This window comes from Lipotes vexillifer, unplaced genomic scaffold, assembly GCF_000442215.2.
Source record: "Lipotes vexillifer unplaced genomic scaffold, Lipotes_vexillifer_v1.1 scaffold940, whole genome shotgun sequence".
In the NCBI taxonomy this organism is placed as follows: Eukaryota; Metazoa; Chordata; class Mammalia; order Artiodactyla; family Lipotidae; genus Lipotes; species Lipotes vexillifer.
In genome coordinates this window covers 1,044,389-1,060,612 of record NW_006775864.1, presented here as the reverse complement: position 1 = coordinate 1,060,612, position 16,224 = coordinate 1,044,389, and the positions used below count along the sequence as shown (strand labels likewise).

Below are 16,224 nucleotides of genomic sequence, written 5' to 3'. Positions count from 1 at the left end.
CCGCCACTTCCCCCCTTGGTGTCCATGTTTGTTCTCTACATCTGTGTCTCTATTTCTGCCTTGCAAACCGGTTCATCTGTACCATTTATCTAGATTCCACATATATGCGTTAATATACGATATTTGTTTTTCTCTTTCTGACTTACTTCACTCTGTATGACAGTCTCTAGGTCCATCCATGTCTCTACAAATGACCCAATTTCGTTCCTTTTTATGGCTTAGTAACATCCCAGTGTATATATGTACCACATCTTCTTTATCCATTCATCTGTCGATGGGCATTTAGGTTGCCTCCATGACCTGGCTATTGTAAATAGTGCTGCAATGAACATTGGGGTGCATGTGTCTTTTTGAATTATGCTTTTCTCTGGGTATATGCCCAGTAATGGGACTGCTGGGTCATATGGTAATTCTGTTTTTAGTTTTTTTAAGGAACCTCCATACTGTTCTCCATAGTGGCTGTATCAATTTACATTCACACAAACAGTGCAAGAGGATTCCCTTTTCTCCACACCCGCTCCAGAATTTATTATTTATACATTTTTTGATGATGGCCATTCTGACTGGTGTGAGGTGATACCTCGTTGTAGTTTGATTTGCATTTCTCTAATAATTAGTGATGTTGAGCAGTTTTCATGTGCTTCTTGGCCATCTGTATGTCTTCTTTGGAGAAATGTCTATTTAGGTCTTCTGCCCACTTTTTGATTGGGTTGCTTGTTTTTTCAATATTGAGCTGCATGAAATGTTTATATATTTTGGAGATTAATCCTTTGTCCGTTGATTCGTTTGCAAATATTTTCTCCCATTCTGAGGGGTGTCTTTTCGTCTTGTTTGTAGTTTCCTTTGCTGTGCAAAAGCTCTTAAGTTTCATTAGGTCCCATTTGTTTATTTTTGTTTTTATTTCCATTACTCGAGGAGGAGGGTCAAAGAAAATCTTGCTGTGATTTATGTCAAAGAGTGCTCTTCCTATGTTTTCTTCTAAGAGTTTTAGCGTGTCCAATCTTACATTTAGGTCTTTAATCCATTTTGAGTTTATTTTTGTGTATGGTGTTAGGGAGTGTTCTAATTTCATTCTTTTACATGTAGCTGACCAGTTTTCCCAGCACCACTTACTGAAGAGACTGTGTTTTCTCCATTGTATATCCTTGCCTCCTTTGTCATAGATTAGTTGACCATAGGTGCATGGGTTTATCTCTGGGCTTTCTACCCTGTTCCACTGATCTATGTTTCTGTTTTTGTGCCAGTACCATATTGTCTTGATGGCTGTGGCTTTGTAGTATAGTCTGAAGTCAGGGAGTCTGATTCCTCCAGCTCCGTTTTTTTCCCTCAAGACTGCTTTGGCTATTCGGAGTCTTTTGTGTCTCCATACAAACTTTTACGATTTTTTGTTCTAGCTCTGCAAATATACCATTGGTAATCTGATAGGGATTGCATTGAATCTGTAGATTGCTTTGGGTAGCATAGTCATTTTCACAATATTGATTCTTCCAATCCAAGAACATGGTATATCGCTCCATCTGTTTGTGTCATCTTTGATTTCTTTCATCAGTGTCTTATATATAGTTAGATTCTGAGTACAGGTCTTTTACCTCCTTAGATAGGTTTATTCCTAGGTATTTTATTATTTTTGTTGCAATGGTTAATGGGACTGTTTCCTTAATTTCTCTTTCTAATCTTCCACTGTTAGTGTAGAGAAAGGCAAGAGATTTCTGGGCATTAATTTTGTAACCTGTAACTTTACCAAATTCATTGGTCAGCTCTAGTAGTTTTCTGGTGGCATCTTCAGGATTCTATGTGTAGTGTCATGTCATCTGCAAATAGTGACAGTTTTACTTCTTCTCTTCCAACTTGTATTCCTTTTATTTCTTTTTCTTCTCTGATTGCCATGGCTAGGACTTCCAAAACTATGCTGAATAATAGTGGTGAGAATGGACATCGTTGTCTTGTTCCTGATCTTAGAGGGAATGCTTTCAGTTTTTCACCATTGAGAATGATGTTTGCTGTGGGTTTGTCATATATGGCCTTCATTATGTTGATGCAGGTTCCCTCTTTGCCCACTTTCTGGAGAGTTTTTTATCATAAATGGGTGTTGAATTTTGTCAAAAGCTTTTCTGCATCTACTAACATGATGATATGGCTTTACTTCTTCAGTTTGTTACTATGGTGTAGCACACTGATTGATTTGCGTATACTGAAGAATCCTTGCATCTCTGGGATAAATCCCACTTTATCATGGTGTATGATCCTTTTAATGTGTTGTTGGATTCTGTCTGCTAGTATTTTGTTGAGGATTTTTGCATCTATATCCATCAGTGATATTGGTCTGTAATTTTCTTTTTTTGTAGTATCTTTGTCTGGTTTTGGTATCAGGGTGATGGTGGCCTCATAGAATGAGTTTGGGAGTGTTCCTTCCACTGCCATTGTTTGGAAGAGTTTGAGAAGGATGGTTGTTAGCTCTTCTATAAATGTTTGATAGCATTCACCTGTGGAGCCATCTGGTCCTGGACTTATGTTTGTTGGAACATTTTTAATCACAGTTTCAATTTCATTACTTGTGATTGGTCTGCTCATATTTTCTATTTCTTCCTGGTTCAGTCTTGGAAGGTTATACCTTTCTAAGAATTTGTCCATTTCTTCCAGGTTGTCCATGTTATTGGCATACAGTTGCCTGTAGTAGTCTCTTATGATCCTTTGTATTTCTGCAGTGTCCATTGTAACTTCTTTTTCATTTCTAATTTTATTGATTTGAGTCCTCTCCCTCTTTTTCTTGATGAGTCTGGCTAAAGGTTTATTAATTTTGTTTATCTTCTCAAAGAAGCAGCTTTTGGTTTTATTGATCATTGCTATTGTTTTCTTGGTTTCTATTCATTTATTTCTGCTCTGATCTTTATGATTTATTTCCTTCTATTAACTTTGGGTTTTGCTTGTTCTTCTTTCTCTAGCTCCTTTAGGTGTAAGGTTAGATTGTTTATTTGAGACTTTTCTTGTTTCTTGAAGTAGGATTGTATTGCTATAAACTTCCCTCTTAGAACTGCTTTTGCTGCATCCCATAGGTTTTGGATTGTCGTACTTTCATTGTAATTTGTCTCTAGGTATTTTTTGATTTCCTGTTTGATTTCTTCAGTGATCTGTAGGTTATTTAGTAATGTATTGGTTAGCCTCCATTTGTTTTGTGTTTCTTCTGTTTTTTTCCCCTGTAATTCATTTCTAATCTCATAGCATTGTGATGAGAAAAATGCTTGATATGATTTCAATTTTCTTAAATTTACCAAGGCTTGATATTTGACCCAAGATGTGATGTATCCTGGAGAATGTTTGGTGTGCACTTGAGAAGAAAGTGTAATATGCTGTTTTCGATGGAATGCCCTAAAAATATCATAAATCTAACTGGAAATCTAACTGGTCATTTAAACCTTGTGTTTCCATATTAATTTTCAGTCTTGATGATCTCTCCATTGGTGTAAGTGAGGTGTTAAAGTTCCCCACTATTATTGTGCTACTGTCAATTTCCTCTTCTATAGCTGTTAACATTTGCCTTATTATGTATTGAGGTGCTCCTATGCTGGGTGCATAAATGTTTATAATTGTTATATCTTCTTCTTGGATTGATCCCTTGATCATTATGTAGTGTCCTTCTTTGTCTCTTGTAACATTCTTTATTTTAAAGTCTATTTTATCTGATAGAGTATTGCCACTCCAGCTTCCTTTTGATTTCCATTTGCATGGAATATCTTTTTCCATCCTCTCACTTTCAGTCTGTTTGTGTCCCTTGGTCTGAAGTGGGTCTCTTGTAGACAGCATATATATGGGTCTTGTTTTTGTATCCATTCAGCGAGCCTGTGTCTTTTGGTTGGAGCATTTAATCCATTCACGTTTAAGGTAATTATTGATATGTATGTCCCTATTACCATTTTCTTAATTGTTATGGCTTTGTTTGTGTAGGTCCTTTTCTTCTTTTGTGTGTCTCACTTTAGAGAAGTTCCTTTAGCATTTGTTGTAAAGCTGGTTTGGTGATGCTGACTTCTCTTAGCTTTTGCTTGTCTCTAAAGCTTTTGATTTCTCCGTGGAGTCTGAGTGAGATCCTTGCTGGGTAGAGTAATCTTGGTTGTAGGTTCTTCCCCTTCATCACTTTAAATATATCATGCCACCCCCTTCTGGCTTGTAGAGTTTCTGCTGAGAAATCAGCTGTTAACCTTACGGGAGTTCCCTTGTATGTTATTTGTCGTTTTTCCCTTGTTGCTTTCAATAATTTTTCTTTGTCTTTAATTTTTGTCAATTTGATTACTAAGTGTCTTGGTGTGCCTCTCCTTCGGTTTATCCTACTTGGGACTCTCTGCGCTTCCTGGACTTGGGTGGCTATTTTCTTTCCCATGTTAGGGAAGTTTTCGACTATAATCTCTTCAAATATTTTCTTGGGTCCTTTCTCTCTCTCTTCTCCTTCTGGGACCCCTATAATGTGAATGTTGGTGTGTTTAATGTTGTCCCAGAGGTCTCTTAGGCTGTCTACATTTCTTTTCATTCTTTTTTCTTTATTCTGTTCTGTGGCAGTGAATTCCATCATTCTGTCTTCCAGGTCACTTATCCATTCCTCTGCCTCAGTTATTGTGCTGTTGATTCCTTCTAGTGTAGTTTTTATTTCAGTTATTGTATTGTTCATCTCTGTTTGTTTGTTCTTTAATTCTTCTAGAACTTTGTTAAACATTTCTTGTATCTTCTCGATCTTTGCCTCCATTCTTTTTCCGAGGTCCTGGATCATCTTCACTATCATTATTGTGAATTCATTTTCTGGAAGGTTGCCTATCTCCACTGTATTTAGTTGTTTTTCTGGGGTTTTATCTTGTTCTTTCATCTGGTACATAGTCCTCTGCCTTTTCATCTTGTCTATCTTTCTGTGAATGTGTTTTTCATTCCACAGGCTGCAGAACTGTAGTTCTTCTTGCTTCTGCTGTCTGCCCTCTGGTGGATGAGGCTATCTAAGAGGCTTGTGCAAGCTTCCTGATGGGAGGGACTGGTGGTTGGTAGATTTGGGTGTTGCTCTGGTGGGCAGAGCTCAGTAAAACTTTAATCTGCTTGTCTGCTGATGGGTGGGGCTGTGTTCCCTCCCTGTTGGTTGTTTGGCCTCAGGAGACCCAGCACTGGAGCCTACAAGCTCTTTGGTGGGGCTATTGGTGGACTCTGGGAGGGCTAATGCCAAGGAGTACTTCGCAGAACTTCTGCTGCCAGTGTCCTTGTCCCCGCAGTGAGTCACTAGCCTTCGAAGTCTGATTCTGTAGGAATTCTTCCTCCTGTTGCCGGACCCCCAGGTTGGGAAGCCTGACGTGGGGCTCAGAACCTTCACTGCAGTGGGTGGACCTCTGCGTTCTCTAGTTTGTGAGTCACCCACCCAGCAGTTATGGGATTTGATTTTATTGTGATTGCGCCCCTCCTACTGTCTAATTGCAGCTTCTCCTTTGTCTTTGGATGTGGGGTATCTCTTTTGGTGAGTTCCAGTGTCTTCCTGTTGATGACTGTTCAGCAGTTAGTTGTGATTCCGGTGATCTCGCAAGAGGGAGTGAGTGCACGTCCTTCTACGCTGCCATCTTGAACCAATGTCCCTTTTCTTTTTAATTTGCGACTTTAAAATCTAGTTCCATGGAGCTGTTTACCACGCCAATAGGTGTATAAAAATTAAAATGTACTGTTTTATATATGTATACCTGGTGAGTTTTGAATTAGGATTTATTTTAATGACACTAATGCAATCTTACATAATGTTTGCAATAGTTTAGTACAGGTTTTGTTTTGTTTTGTTTTTTTAATCCCGATGACTGTTAAAGACTGCTGCTCTGGAGCTATCAGCAAACTTCAGGAAGAGGCTACATTAAAAGTTTTCTTCAATAAAGTTCCTGAGTTTGCTAGGCCTGCATGTAGTTCAGATGGTGAAAAGAAGCGTTATGAAAAGCCAAGTAGGTATCATAAAATACGTGAACTGGAACACAGTGTTAATTATATCAGAGTGAGGCAGTTTATAGCTCACAGCTTAGCAGCCTAACAATAGGTTTGAAGTACTGACTAATTGTAATTTTGTCAGTGATAACCTAGAGACACAGATAAACAAAAGTGTGGAACAGTCCCCTTGGATCTCTGAAGGGCCAGGGGGGTTAATCTAATTTAGATTAAATAATGAGTTCTATAAATTTAATACTTCATGTGCATCCTGATTTAGAAATGCCAGAGAAAATATAGAAACTTAGCAAAAAAGGTTTTTTTTTTTAAATCCTTAATTTGAAGATAATCATCGGATTCAAGAGGTTTTCAAGGTACAAAGGAATAAAAGTTTTCTTTTGGTTAAGATGAATAAAGTGCAAAAACCTTATTGAGGTTAAAAATAGTTGTGCATATAAATCAAGTGATAGTTCCTCTCTTGGACCTCTATAGCAATTATTGTCTCTGCAAGTTTTCTGCAATTTATCATGAAGTGCCTCGTGGCACTACCTCCACTGTTATCCTGAAATGCTTATTTAAATCTTTTGTGGTTATTTAACCATTCATATTCATTTAACGGACACATATTTGAGCTTCTCAAGGTGGCAGGCACTGCCTTCGTATAGGGTATAGATCTCTGCCTCAGTTTCCACCTACCGTTGGGGGTGAGGACAAAAATAATGCAAATTCACAGAGAAAAGAGCTGCTTGTGCAATGGATAATTTATCCTGCCTTTGTCCCAAGTTCCTGGGAAAGAGCTTCTAGACCCTTGGAATTTCCTGAATGATAGGAGTATCACTGTTATTCATGGTGGGCCCCTAGATACTTTTTAAGATGGAGAATGGGGCTTCCCTGGTGGCGTGGTGGTTGAGAGTCCGCCTGCCGATGCGGGGGACACGGGTTCGTGCCCCGGTCCGGGAAGATCCCACATGCCGCGGAGCGGCTGGGCCCGTGAGCCATGGCCGCTGCGCCTGCGCGTCCGGAGCCTGTGCTCCGCAACGGGAGAGGCCACAGCAGTGAGAGGCCCGCGTACCGCAAAAAAAAAAAGATGAAGAATGGCCCTGCCCGAAAGACCAACCATGGGATTAGGGGGTTGGGGCTTTGAACCAGGATATATCAGCCCTGTCTCCAGGGAGGAGAAGGAAGGGAAGCTGGAGATTGAATTCAATCATGTGGCCAATGACTTACTGAATCATGCCTATATAATGAAACCCCAGTAAAAAATCTGGACATCTGAAGTGGACGTGAGTTTCCCTGGTTAGTGACACACATTGACAGGCTGAGCAGGTGATGTGTCCACATTCCATGAGGAGAAGACATAGGGACTCCGCATTTGAAACCCTCCCAGAACTCACCCCATGCATCGGTTCATTCAGCCAGTCCGGATTTGTATCTTGGATAATAAAACTGTAATCTTAAGTATTGTGCTTTCCTGACTTCTCCGAGTCATCCTGGTAAATTTTTGGTCCTGAGGAGATATTGGGAACCCCCAAATTTGTAGTCAGTTGGTCAGAAGAGCAGGTGGCTTGGGAACCCCCTCGAAACTTGCAGCTGTGGTCTAAAGAAAAGGCTGTCTTCTTAGGGACTGAAATCTATGCTGACTCTGGGCAGTTCATGTTAGGGTCGTGTCGTAGCATTGCAGAGAGAATTTCAGACTGTGGTCAGTTCTATGGGGAGTGGTGAGATGTGGGTGACTGTTAGCTGAGTGGGCAGGGAAGCGCTCTTGGAAGAGTTAATATCGAAGCTGAGACCTGCAGCCCAGCTGAGCCTCAATGGGGAGAAAGTTCCAGGCAGAGGAAACCACCAGGAAAAGCTCTGGAGGTGGTAACAAGCAGAGCATGTTGGAGATATGAGACCAGTGGGGCTGGAATGGAGGAAGTGGGGATGACCGGTGGGTGGGGCAGTTCACACGAAGTAGCCTTGTAGCATGTGGTAAAGGGTTGGCATTTTAAGAGTGATGGGAAGCTATCAGCTGGTTATAAGTCAAAAAGTGCTGTAATTTGATTCACCGCTTGGAAAAGTCACTCTGGATAATAGGTGGAGAAACGATTATGGTGGTGAATGTGAACTTCAGTCTGCAGTGTTTATGTCTTTTTTTTTTTTTTGCAGTACGCAGGCCTCTCACTGCTGTGGCCCCTCCCATTGCGGAGCACAGGCTCCGGATGCGCAGGCCCAGCGGCCATGGCTCACGGGCCCAGCCGCTCCGCGGCACGTGGGATCCTCCCGGACCAGGGCACGAACCCGTGTCCCCTACAACGGCAGGCGGACTCTCAACCACTGCACCACCAGGGAAGCCCTGCAGTGTTTATGTCTTGATTGCCAATGTTTTTGTAGGCTCTTTGAGGGCAAGAAATGTAGTTTGTACTTCCTTATATTCACACAGTGCCTCAGATCAATGCTGAGTGTATATCTAGAAGCTCCTGTATAATCTAGGCTGAAATCTGAGTGTGCATGGAGAAAGACAAGAATGTAGCAGAAGGGGAGGCGAATCCTTGCTCAGTATCATCAGCGGATGAATTGGAAGGTTACTGTGACTGAGTTTGAAAACTGGCTAAAATCGGCATTAAAACAGCAAAATATTCTGCCATAATTCCATACATTTTTCAAGTCCTACATATTTTTCCAAAAAATTTTTGAACTCTAGGTCAGAGGTTCAGCAAACTATGGCCTTCAGGCCAAATTCAGTCTGTTTCCTGTTTCTCTAAGTAATATTTTGTTGTAACCATCCACGTCCATCTGTTTACATACTGTCTACGACAGCTTTCACACTATAGGGTTGAGTGGTTCTAACAGCCTGTATGGTCCCAAAGCCTAGAATACTTCCTGTCTGGTCTTTTAGAGGAAAGGCTAGCTGACTCCCTGTTTGGACGAAAGGCTCCTTCTGTGGCCGTCATGGGGAACGGCGAGTGCTGTGTATGTTATTGGGCTCTTTGTGCATTTTGCTAGGGTCCTCCAGTTTCCAAAGATGGCAGCAAGCAAAGGGGGTGGTTTCCATCTGCTTCCAGCAAAGGAGACCAGAGAGAAGCAAATGAGGGTTGCTTGCATGGATAGACATCATCACCCTGGGAGCCCAGCAAATGCAGCTGAGCTCTAAGCAGAGGCTGTGGCCACCACCTCCTAATCAGGAAGGAGGCTACTGGCTGGGTGCCAACTCTCAGCTATGAGACAAGGCAGGTCTTCTCTAAGAATAGGTAGAGTCGAGGGTAAAGACAGTGGGATACAGGACAGGGAGGTGGGCAGAGTTTTTCTGATATCAAGCCTGTCACTCCTTCCATAATGAACAAAGGTAATAATAATGGTGGTGATAACAACCAGAGAGCACTGACTGTGTGCAAGGCTGCAGGGAATTGGAGTTTAAAAGAACCACTGCAACGATGCAGTTATGATTATTCTCATTTGCAGCTGAGAGAAGGTTGTGAGCAGGAAGTGGAAGACCAGGGAGGTTAAGGAACCGGTTTAAAGGCACACGGCTGCTGAGGGAGGGAGTTGGGATTTGGAGGCAGATGTGTGTGATTCCAAAGTCTATGCTATTCACAGTGCTGCTCTATAACGCTGCTACTCAAGAGTGTGGTCCACTGGCCAGTGGCAGCAGCAGTAGCATCTCGAGTCCTGGCCCAGACTTCCTGAATCAGAATCTGCATTTTACCAAGATCCCCAGGTGATTTCTGAGCACATTAAAGTTTGTAAAGCACTGCCACTCAAGACCTCCATACTTTTTTCAAACTCCCACTAAGAATCCAAGCTTCCATCCAAATCTCTACTTTGTCAGAATTTTCACCCCGATACAATATAAACTGATCCAGGATGGGAGCCATGTCCCATTTTTCTCAGTAAAGGCTGTTAAGTTGAATTAGATCCTAGGAGCAGATCCTGGACAGGTAAGAAACTGTTTCACCTAGCATTTTTCTTGATTCCAAACATGTTCCACACCAGGAATTCTTAGAAGCAGAGGAGCAAGCCTCACTCTCCTCTGCAGAAGTCTGGAGAGATCAATTGGAAAGTTCAGCAGAGGAACCCAATGGTGGGGATTCAATTTACAGAACAGAGTCCCTCCTGTACCTGGGATCCTGTGACAAGTTCAGGGAGAGGATGGGCACCCAGGGAGAGGACACCAAGGAAGCAAGACTCACTCAGCCAGGCAGATCTCCTCTGTGGGATGTGATGATTCCTCTAAATACAAGCAGTATTTGAAAGCATAGGTGGGAAAGTCAGCCACATGCATACAAACACCACATCTACTGTAAAATAGAAATACTACCCCCCAACTATAACTAATTTTACTTCCCATTTCTACAGTGAGTTTGCAGCTAACGTTGCGTGGCCAAATAATATTAGAGCTGATTCTTTTCAGGGGCGCTGTCCACTTCTAACCGTTTAAAGTCACTCTGGAATCTGGAAGACCAAAGGGAAGGCTTCCTTCTTTCTGCCTCTGCTGCCTGTGTCACTGGAGCTGCCCTTAGATGTGCCCAGAGGGCTCAGTCCTTTAATGGGAATCAGCCTAGGTTTTGATCCTGAAAATTTCACTATTTCTGCTTGTTCTTAAGAGACACTCTGGCTTCTCAGTCGGTAGTAGCCTATGGCAATAGCAGCAGAGGCTGGAGCATTAAGACAAAAATAGAAGTTAATGGCTTCTACACATAACTGTGGGTGGGTTTTTTTTTTTTTTTTTTTTTTTTCTTGTTTAATAGCAGCAGAGGCTGGAGCATTAAGACAAAAATAGAAGTTAATGGCTTCTACACATAACTGTGGGGGGTTGGTTTTTTTTTTTTTTTTTTTTTTTCCCTGTTGGCTACTATCAGCCAAAAAAAAGCCTAGAACTAGAAGTAAAAACAAAACACACACACGAAAGAAGTCACTAACTTTCTGTCATTGACCCCTCATCCCTATGGTTGTGAGTTTTCTATCAGGGTTTCCAGACAGTTGATCCCACAGTGGGGCAAGATTAAGAGCTCGGCACCACTTTATTGCTCTGCTTGGCTGTTGATGGGCAGGGACCCAGGGTCAGAGTTCCAGGTCAAAGCTCCCTCTTCGGATCTCAACATTCATCTTGGCCACAGGGAATTACTAAAGATGAAGGCTCGTGTCAAACTCTCTCTCCCTGTGCTCTGCCATAAACCAGCTGGGAGCCCCTGGGTCGCTCACTTAACCTCCCCATACCCAAGTTCCCTCGTCTGTAAAATGAGAGGTTTGTACTGTCTGATATCTAAGTCTTCCACCGCTAGAATGTTGTGATTCTTTGTTCTTGCTTTTAGCTATACTTGACGCAAGTACATACATCTACATTTCATTGGAAGAAATGGGGAAACGAAAAGAACGTGGAGCATCTGCTCTGGAACCACACGGCTCTTCTGGCCCCAGCTCTGAAACTCACTGGCAAACCATCTAATAAGTCTGATTCTGTTTTCTCATTGGTACAAAATACAAAGCTATCACCGCATACAGGATGTTGGGAGAATGAAAAGAGAAGACGAATATAAAGTGCATGGCTTACAGCCTGCATGCTGGGCCCTTTCCCTTTCTCGGCTCTTCCAAGCCTGGAGCAGCAAAGAAAAGGGGGATAAGCAAACTGTCTACTCTTCTCTGGAGCCCGGGGAGCGGCTTCCTCTGCACAATCAAAACTGCTTCCTGAGCCCAGATGAGCAGCTGCCCCTCTCTCCTTGTCTAGTCCTCTTAGGCGGCACTGAGTGTGTCTCACACCGGGAGATGGTGTGGCCTGTGTGTGCCCCTGGGTCCATCCTATGGGGAATGATACTCATTTGAGCCCCCAATGAAACTGTCTTATCCTGGGAGAAACAACATGTAGATATAGTCATTGCCTTGCCTTCCTTGGTAAGGGAATGGCTGGGGATGGCCCTGGTCTGTAAAAGTCTTGCAGTAAAGATAGGCTGGCCTTTATATATCTCGGGCACATATGATGGCATTCCCAAAGGAAAAAAGGCCAATGTCGTTTGGATGAAACGCCGTCATCGTCTGTGTTTCTTTCACTCTCAGCTTTGTCTCCGTCCTCTGAGTGTTCCTGAGCCGGATGTGGTCTGCCTTGCCTTTTCTTCTTGGCCTCTCAGTCACCTCTGTAGCTCTAAGAACTTGAATTTACATCTTAAACGCCCACCATGACTCCAGTCCGGCTGTGCCGACAGCCAGGGCGGGTTTCAGGCACGGACTCAGTGGTCCTTGAGTAACATGTTTTCCTGATTGTTTCTACCCAAGTGTATTAAAAACACTTGCCTTTGTAGCAAACTTGCTCCTAATTAATTGTTTAAAGTCTCTGTATCCCTAGAGGAGATATGGGAAATCTTTACCTTATATGGTTGAGAATAAAACAATTATCTAGCAAATACTTTCTACAATTAATTATAGTCACTATATATAGTACAAAAAGGATTCCTACCTCCAAAACCCGAAATAGTTTGTTTTTGAACTAATTCCATAGAAGTTTAGCAACTCCATCCAAGAACAATTATATTTTTAAATTTGAAAACAATTTCTACTCTGTCAGCCGTTTTGGTCCTCTAAATAGCTCTCTTGTTTCTTCCTAGGGGAGTACGCATGGTTTAAGGGGGTAATTTGTAATTTTACCTCACTTTTTATCTTAGCTAACCATCCACCCTCAGTCACACTTGCAGTTTTAGATTTGAGGCTTCCATTTGAACGTGTTTGGAAAAAAAACCCAAAAAGTATAAGGGCATAAGCATTTTACAGTGCTATATGGGCAATGCAGCAGGTCTGGAACTCAATGATTTTCTTAGCATTTTGATTATATGGGTCTGAGTTCAGATGAATCAAAGTAAAAATGAAACTCAGCAGGCATGATGAAATCAACTGAAACTGCCTAAACGGTTGGTCAGAGCCCACAAAAATTGTTTCATTCTCTAAGACTGGGAGGTAGAACCAGACCTAATTCAAGAGACAGCTTGCGAGGGCTGTCATCATTCAACTCCTCAAATAGAGAAAGACATTTCTCAACAGTGGATTTGGTTTTTTTAAACTGTACCTTTGCACAGACTTCAGTAAATGACACAAGGTTAATCTCTGCAAACAACAGGATATATGCATGATACCACTTTTTAACTTATACAAATTGGAATCTAATCCCCCCAACATTCATGCTGTGTTGGTAACTGGACGTGGGTGGGGAGAGACCCAGATGAAATACTTTTAAAACAATTTAATTTCTGCCGTTGACTCAGGGATGAGAATGGAGTCGGGGAAACAAGCCTGATCTCATGCAGAGAAAGCTGGTTATGTTGTCTGCTCTGTCTTTCCTCTGGGAGCCTCCCAGAAGCAGCAAAAGGGGGCACAGAAATTTGTTGCGTACATGACACTTTGAAAGAAATATTTTGTTCATTTGTAAAACAGAAAGGCTAATATTTACCTTACCTACCTCGCAGGGGGCTGTATCCAAGGACACCATACATGTGTAAAATCTGGAAAATGCTATGATGTAGACACTTTATCATTACTGTGTCCACGTTAGAACATTCTTAAAAGGAACGTGAGCATCAAAACTGCTAACTGCTACCTGGCAATTCAGGTATGAGGTATATAATATTGCCGGTTGCCTACAAAAAACGAGGATCTCTCTCTCTCTCTTTCTCTTGGACACAAAAGTATTCCACATAATTGCAATTAAAAATTGACTGTGCTTTTATTTTCATGAGGTATCAGGTAAAATATAGATTCAGTCTTGATGAAGCTGCAGTACAAGAACCCTGAGGCCATGCGGTGTCAATGAACAGGACAGCTCTTTGTCTATCAGCTGGTCCTAAGAATGTCTCTGAGAGCAACAGCCTTGGGAAAGAAATGCAAATGAACATTGACCACCATAGTTCTCCTATTTTCTCTATTTAAATATAAAGTCTGCCTGAAACATACTATCTATCACTCCTTTCTTGAGCACCAGTTGCAATAATTTTAGATCACAAGTCTATTAAATTATAAAACATTTTATGTTTTCCAATACTTTTTAATGTGCATTTCTCAAAACATGGTTTGAAATTCTTTTTTTTTTTTTTTTTTTCCTTGCGTTATGCGGGCCTCTCACTGTTGTGGCCTCTCCCATTTGCGGAGCACAGGCTCCGGACGCGCAGGCCCAGCGGCCATGGCTCACGGGCCCAGCTGCTCCGTGGCATGTGGGATCCTCCCGAAACGGGGCACGAACCCGCGTCCCCTGCATCGGCAGGCGGACTCTCAAGCACTGCGCCACCAGGGAAGCCCTGAAATTCTTTTTTTAACTCACCAGAGTACCTAGTAAAGTGCTAGACAAATAGCAGACACATAATAAATTCTTCCTGAGGACTGATTTATTAAGAGAAAACATGCTAATATTAACTATAGACTGTTAATACACTCCCACATATACTATTTAAAGTACCTGGACTCTTTAAGAGTGGTAAAAAAAATATGCAGAAGTGGGATTGTATAACTATATTGACTTAATCCATTACTTAATGGGAACCCTTTCTCTAATTTAAGGCTAACTTTAGAATTAGAATTGATAAGTGAGAACTACTTTACCTTTATATATTAATGAGTAATTATGACAATGAAACTGATTTTCATTAGATAACTCATGAGAACCTGCCTATTTTGAGAGTGACACTATAGTCCATCTCTCAAAATATGTGTTTAAAAAGGCATATATATTATTATTTTATGTCAGTATCTTTTCTTAAGCAGTCGAAACAAAATTTCTTATTGCACAGTTCTACTAAGCTAGTCAAATGAAGTTTTATTGTTTAATAAATGCATGACAAAGCTCTTTTGATCAGTTTCATTTTAAGGATAGCATTTTCATTTTCTCTGTGTAAGAAGGGAAAAATCAGTACAAATTCCATCTCTCTTTTGTATCAGGAACACTGCGTGGTTTAACTGCTGACAGCCTCGATGTACTAAGTAGTAAACAGCTGAGCATGCATCATTACATTTCTTAGGACACCTCTTTGAGTGGATGCAGTAATTTATTACATTGAGTAGATCTAATTCTCCCTTGATTTATGGAAGTGGTAATAACATTCCATCTGACAGAATGCTTTGCTAGGAGGAATCCAGATCTAGGCACTAAAATCTTTATGGCCTCCCCAGGAGGAGTTGGGATGCAGGTGGTATTCTGAGCACCACAGCGGAGAAAAAGGAGGGGTTTGCCTGAGGTCTTCTGACAAGTCAGCTACTCAGGGAACAGAATCTAGTCTCCTGATGCCTAGCACACAATCACAAAAGCATATACTCCTGGAAGAGCTGCCCAAATCATGTGTGCAGAGGAGAAGAGGGGAAATGACGCCCAGGATGCTCACTGCAGAATCCCCATAGCAGCCGGTCACCAGTTCCCTCCGACTACGCATAAAGCACACGGAAGGGTATCAGACAACATAAAATCCTAACGGTACCCTTAATTAGGTGGGATCATGAGGCTAACTCCCTGACTGCCAACAGCCCCAAATTCCTCTCTGTGGTGCCGAATCTTGAAAGCAAGATGCAGTTACAGAAACACTCTTTGGCTTACAAAGGACCATCAAGCTCTGATGATGGTGAAATTTGATAGCACTAATGTCAAACTTTATGTAACCATGATCCAAGTTTACAATGATACATTAAGCCCTAATGCTACTATTTATATGATTACGGTGATATAAATAGTTATGCTAATGGCATTAAGAGCAGCACTCAGTGGAATCACAGCTGGTGAGTGTGGCTTTTATGCTATTAGCATTGCTACTTATATCACCATAAATTTAGGTAGTCACATTTGTTACATAGGAATATACAAGAAAGATGGATAGCCACATTTTACGCCCATATCTAGCCTCCTGTACTGGAGACTTACAGCTTGCTGCCCTCCTCTGTGTATTAAGGTCTGCCTAGCCCTCCATTTGGCTCTGTTTATACCGAACAGCAATCTGTTTTCTGCCAACCTCGCGTTTGCTGGGAAACACTATTTAAAATTGGTAAGGAGGTGCCAGCCCCAGTTACGGGCACACTTACTGTCTCCTTGGCAGCGCAGGGGACCCACACTCAGTTTGGCTTCCGAGCCTTGCCGGTCAGTATCTCCAACCACCACCTGGCTTACTGGCAGGTGATCTTTGTAGGATAAGAAGCCAGCGTCCTTCCTCCTGAATCACAGGGAAAGACAGAAAAGCATGAGGAGGCTAAGTTAGAAACACGTCTTTTTTGATCATTGTTTAAGTTGTCTAACGATTGACCACATTCCAATAAATGCTCAGAGGCGCACTAAGTAGAACCACAGTTAGAGTTGTTCCCGCTCTT

The 16,224-nt window shown here is 41.8% G+C and overlaps 1 protein-coding gene across 1 annotated transcript in view; it reads right to left on the bottom strand.

The window, feature by feature from the left end:
- Nucleotides 1-16,224, bottom strand: part of LOC103075697 (contactin-associated protein-like 2) — a gene marked incomplete at its 3' end in the record, with an annotated part of 1,289,195 nt that overhangs the window by 238,079 nt on the left and 1,034,892 nt on the right. Inside the window, exon 13 of the mRNA XM_007450234.1 lies at nt 15,943-16,070. Coding sequence (XP_007450296.1) covers nt 15,943-16,070 — 128 coding nt within the window. The remainder of the gene's footprint in view (nt 1-15,942; nt 16,071-16,224) is intronic.